This window comes from Octopus sinensis, linkage group LG10 (assembly GCF_006345805.1).
Source record: "Octopus sinensis linkage group LG10, ASM634580v1, whole genome shotgun sequence".
NCBI lineage: Eukaryota > Metazoa > Mollusca > Cephalopoda > Octopoda > Octopodidae > Octopus > Octopus sinensis.
Window position 1 is genome coordinate 84,354,039 of NC_043006.1, and position 6,348 is coordinate 84,360,386.

The 6,348-nt window shown below is 37.8% G+C and overlaps 1 protein-coding gene across 1 annotated transcript; it reads right to left on the reverse strand.

Annotated features, from left to right (window-relative positions):
- Positions 1-5,730: 5,730 nt before the first annotated feature.
- On the reverse strand, positions 5,731-6,117 carry LOC115216281 (alanine and glycine-rich protein-like). Its single transcript, XM_029785481.1, has one exon. The coding sequence runs from the start codon at positions 6,115-6,117 to the stop codon at positions 5,731-5,733; it is 387 nt and encodes a 128-aa protein (XP_029641341.1).
- Positions 6,118-6,348: the final 231 nt, after the last annotated feature.

Genomic DNA, 6,348 nt, shown 5'->3' on the forward strand with positions numbered 1-6,348 from the left:
AGCACTCGTGGACGAACTTATAGATTTCTTTTTACAAAGCAAGTCTAAAGTTGTTTTGCATAGAAAAACCTTTTTTGCACTCTCTATAAATTTCTCAGTAACACGCAGAAACATTTGTTATGGTAGTAGAAACTTTTGCATTTCGTTCAAAATTTGGATCTTGTGTTTGAGAAATTTATAAAATAAAACTTACAATACCGGTCTTTCGTAAAGCAGGTCCACGTAAATCGAGGCATAGCTGTATATATATAAACATGTAAACACAAATATTTAAGCATACGTGTATACATGTACAAACTGTTTATATGTGTGGGTGAAAGTTTGTATACATACAGAAACGCGCAAACACACACGCACACACATACACACTGACACACACATACACACTGACACACACACACACACTAACACACACACTGACACAAACACGCACACACACATTCATACGTATCTACACACATAACTCATATATATATATATATATATATATACATACATATATGAACGTAGATACACGTCTAATACATCTGATACACTCTCCACACACTTTACTGTTTTTTTGTTTAGATATTATCTTTTACAAGTTCATCTTAACCGTTGAGTAGTTGCGTGCGCGCGTGTGCGAGTGAGTGACTGTGTGTGTGTATGTGTGTGTGTTTATTTCTACTTTCATTCTCTTATTTCTTTCTATATTTCCTATCTCCTCCTTTTCCATAATAATTCTTTATTTCGAACTCAAATATGTACCTCTATTTAACCATCTCACATCGTCTCTGATGAAGGGATATCCATAATATCCCAGAAACAGCTGTAAGACTATATCTTTATCTTCTTCCTTATAAATGTCCTGAAAAACTCCTCACAGCCTTGGCTTTGTTATCTCATTTTGTCTAGGCCATGCTGGAGCACCGCCTTTAGTCGAACAAATCGACCCCAGGACTTATTCTTTGTAAGCCTAGTACTTATTCTATCGGTCTTTTGCCAGACTGCTAAGTTACGGGGACGTGTCAAGCGATGGTGTGGGCGGGGGCAAACACACACACACGCACACACACACACAAGAAATTCGCCTTGCAAGCATTAAATCTCAGGTACGATTCTGCAAAGTCACTTCTACTATGGCCCTTGTAAGTAAATTAGGTAGGTGGAAACTGTGCAGAAGACCATCGTATATAAATGTGTGTGTGCGCGCATGTGTGTATGTGTGTGTGTATGTCTTTGTGTTTGTTCCCCCAACGTTTGACGACCACCCATTGATTTATGTCCCTTCAACTTAGTAAAGAAAAGAATAGAATATTTGGGTTTGTTCGATCGACTAAATCCCTTCAAGGCGCACCCCCACCCCCACTGAATTCGCTGTCCATGGACTGAAACGAGTAAATACAATAAAAATAACACGAACATTTTAGAAATACAATATTAGTTTCAAATTTTGGCGCAAGCCAGCAATTTTGGGCTGGGGGTTAAGTCAATGTGATCCACCTCAGAACTCAACTGCTACTTATTTTAATGATCCCGAAAAAAAAAAAGTCAAAGGAAAAGTCCATCTCGGCGGAATTTGAACCCGGAACGTAAAGACGAACGAAATACCGCTAAGGATTTTACCCGGCGTGCTAATCAATCTGCCAGCTCGCCGCCTTATTTTTAGAAATATATCAACTTAACTTCACGCATCGAGTTGTTTCTTCAGTTTATATTTTAGTTATTATATCTAAAAAAAAAAGAGAAAGAAATACAATAAAAATATATGAAGGTCATTTTAAATATTTGCATAACCATGAATATTTTCCATCAGGTTATATAATGAAATTTATTTAAATTAACTATTATATTCTAATACATATTTTGTATCCTTTATTTTAAAAGATAATAAAAGCGACGATATTTCATCTTAATTATACTATGAATTTTTTAAAAGCGTTTCTAACTAAAATTAATTCTGTTTAAAGATAAAACAATTTTTTTACAGATATTATGCGAAAATAGTTAGACATTCTCCTTCGTATAGCAAGTCTTCTCAATTCGCCCATATATCAATCCTTTCTGAAATTAGACCGCTTTCAAATTCAGGGGTCTTTATATTCGTAAGTTCGCAAACCGCTTGAATTATTTATACGATCTCACGTATTTCAAACATCCTCCATCATAATCAACTTTTTTTTTTCACTAATCTTTCACCTCACATATATATTTTTTTACTTCCTATTTCTTTCGAATCTTTACGTTCTGAGGTCGACTTTACTTTTCATCTTTTGAAATAAGTACAGTTCAAGAGTGGGGCTGATGTAATCGACTACCCACTCCACACAATTTCAGGCCCCTACCTTTATTAAAAAGCATTATTTTTTAATTCCTATTTCCCATGGCTCTTTACGTTTGAAATTCTGCCGAGATAGACGTAGCCTTTCATCCATTCGGAGTCGATGAAATAAGTACACGTTTAAGACTGAGGACAATGTAACCAACTATACTGCTCTCATCATTTCAGGTTTTGTGCCTTTATTAGAAAGCATTATTTTATAAATTCCTATTTCTTCTGGCCCTTTACGTTGTAAGTTCAAATTCCGCCGAGATAGACTTTGCTTTTCATCCTTTCCAAGTTGATGAAATAAGTACCAGGCAAATACTAGGGTCAATGCAATTCATTTACCCCTCTCCCTAAATTGCTGCTCTTGTGCCAAAATTTGGAACAATTATTTTTCTTCGTCTAAAGAGGCGATTTGGTAAAATCACAAGGGCTTTTCAATATTGTTTCAATATTCTTTTTGGGTCTGTACATCCTGACTTCAGATCCTGCCGAAATCAACTTCATCTTTTGCTTCTTTGAGGAACTGCTAGCCTTGTATCTGAATCGAAAACTATTACAGGTCAGCGGGCTGGTAAGAATCGTTACAGCTTCGGAAAAATATGTTTTGCATTATTTCTCCTGGTCCTGTAAGTTCTGAGTTCAAATACAATCAAGATCAACTTTGCCCTTCGTCTTCTCAGGGTTGAGAAAACAATCAATTACTTCTCGATGGTACCGACTGATATCTGCCCCTCAATATAGCCGGCATTGTCCCTGGATATCACATGACAATTTCTCCTCTCTTTTATCCTATATTGAACACATCCACACTATGATAATTTCTGTTGGTTTATTTATTTATCTATTTATTTATTGTCCTATATCGATAATGCTACTACATTAGGACTGGCCAACCTGAGGCCCGTGGGTAGCATGCGGCCCACAGACTTTTATCTTGCGGCCCGCTTGATACTTTCTCGAAATGGATTTATTTAAACAAATATTTAAAAAATTTTCTGAAAAAATAAAGAATGTAATGAAAAGTAAAAAAGAAAGATACTACTGTTTTTGCAAAGATAATATTTCGTGTTGAACCAATGGTCATTCATTCATTATTGTAATAATAGCATTCAATTCTTTCAATTCTGTCAGTATACAAGCGGCCCTCAAGAAACTTCCTGTGATTAAAATGGCCCGCAATGTAATTCGAGTTGGCTAGGCCTCCACTGCACCAATCGTGACAATTACTTCCATCTTTGAGTCATCAAAATATTTATAAATGACTAATAACTTTTCTCCTAACAAAATGGCAAATTTTGGTGAAAAAGTCACTGTTCTTGCCACCATTTTATAAGAAATAAATCACCTAAGCATCTGCATCGCTTTGTGGTTAACAAGTGCGCTTCGCAACGACGTCGCTTCAATCTCAGTCTCATTGCACTGGCGTTAACTTGGGAAACTTAGGAACACAGAACCCTTGTGTCACATAGCCAACTGGAAACGGGGTTTCCTTGGGCTAAATAGCAGTAGCATTTTTCCCTTTATAGACTAGTAGTCTATAAAATTCGACCTTTAACTGTCTTCTTACATTTCATTACCACTAAATATATCTATTTCTTATTTCTTTATTGCCCACAAGGGGCTAAACACAGAGGGGACAAACAAGGACAGACAAATGGATTAAGTCGATTACATCAACCCTAGTGCGTAACTGGTACTTAATTTATCGACCCCGAAAGGATGAAAACCAAAGTCGACCTCGGCGGAATTTGAACTCAGACAAAATACCGCTAAGCATTCCGCCTTAAATATATCTATTTCTACACCTTTAATCTTTATTTCTATTCACCTATCGCACTATATTTCTCCTCTCTAAGTGTTCTCCTAATTTCTTTTTTCTTCCTCCTCTTCGTATAAATTACCTTTGACGTTATATCTATCAACGGTTGTTTTTTAAAATAACTTACCAGCATTCCCTTCATCATATATGCAGTAATCACATTCAGTTAAAAAATCATATTGATGCGTTTTGTTTCTCTTTTTTTTCCCTGATGAGAAAATTGCATTGTTTTACATTATTTTATTCCTTCTGGAATAATGCCAATGTTGTCTTCGAAACATATGCCGGAAGTATAAAGATTTGAATAATACCTGCGTTTAATTCCATTTATTTATTTATATATGTTAATTAAAAACAATTCACTAAACCCAGGAATTTCTACCTTTATAAGTAGGCTGTTACATCCTTGATACCTATATGAATTTTTGTTACCCTGGCAACTATTTATTTGTTATTTGTATATTTTTGAAAAAACACATCCATTTATATATACACACACACAGACACGCACACACACACACACACACACACACATACATATATACTGACATACGTATGTGTGTATGCATTATACGACGGAACTTAGTGCTGTGTTTTTACTGAGATCTCCCTTTTAGTAGAAAGAATAGCTATAACTCTTTGACTGCTATTTCTAAATTCGGTGTGTGGTGAGGCAATTCGTTGCTAAACCCTTAATTGCTTAGTATTACTTAAATTTTCCTCGAATGAGGCTTTTACATGCCGAAATCTACTTGGTGTAATTAATAATTATTCCAAATTAATTAATTTCACCCTTTATTGTTACTGATAACTATATATATATATATATATATATATATATATATATATATATATATATATATATATAATATATATATATATATATTATATATATTATATATATATATATATATATATATATATATACATACATATATATAAACATATATATATATATACACACATATATACATATATATATACATACACACGCACACATACATGCATATATACACACAGGTTTTACTGATATCTAAGAATGAGTAGTCAATACATTCTACTGGGTGGACAGTCACTTCGAACTTTCGCCGATGAAGGCTTATTGAACATTAATAAATCTAGCTCGGTAAAATTCCCAATTCCTAGTTAACATCATCCTTAATACACACACAAACACACGTACACACACACGTACACACACACACACACACACACACACACACACACACACACACACACACACACACACATACACACACGCACACACACACACTCACACCTATTAGCGTATGTGTGTTTTCTATATAACAAGCAACTTGTGTCCTCTCGGCTTAACCTCAATTCTTCTTTTACAATACGGAACTCGCTTGGCGATTATGCTCGCAGAAATCCTATACTCTTCCATTTCCTCTCAGCGCGCTCTCTCTTCACATCAGAGGAATCAGATTATTCGACTGGGGCAGAAAACTGAACCAATCAGCTTATTATAACGATGCTTTACGGATCAATACTGGCTATCAGTTCTCGCAGTTCTTATAAATATTACGCCAAACTTCGCATATCGCATCAGAGTCTCCTTCTCTCTCTTTTTTTTTTATATTCTTTATATTTTGCTGAGAGTTTTTCTCGCTAGTGCCTCTTCGCCATCACCGCCGTCACTGCCATTGCCGCCACTGTTGCCGCCACCAATGTCGCCGCCACTGCCGCCGCCCTGCCTCCCCCACTGCCGCCGCCATTGCCGCCGCCACTGCCGCCGCCCTGCCGCTGCCACTGCCGCCGCCACGGCCGCCGCCACAGCCGCCGCCACTGCCGCCGCCACTGCCACCGCCACTGCCGCCGCCACTACCGCTGTCACTGCTGCTGTTACTTCCACTGTCACTTCCGTGCCGCCGCCGCTGCCGCCACTACCACCGCCACCGTCACCGCCTCCGGTGCTGTCGCTGGCACACTGCCATCGCAGTCCCCGCCGCGACGACTGAAACGACGACATGACGACGACACGGTAACGACACGACGACACGGTAACGACTCGACGACTACGACGACGACGACCACCACCAACACCAACACCACCGCGACCACCACTGCCGTCGCCGCCTCAACAACGTCCATAACTTGAAGCAGCAGCATCACCATCACCATCTCTACGGTGTCCAGATGTAGCACCAATCATCATCACCACCACAATGACGACGACGACGAAATTGAATGATTTTTCAGT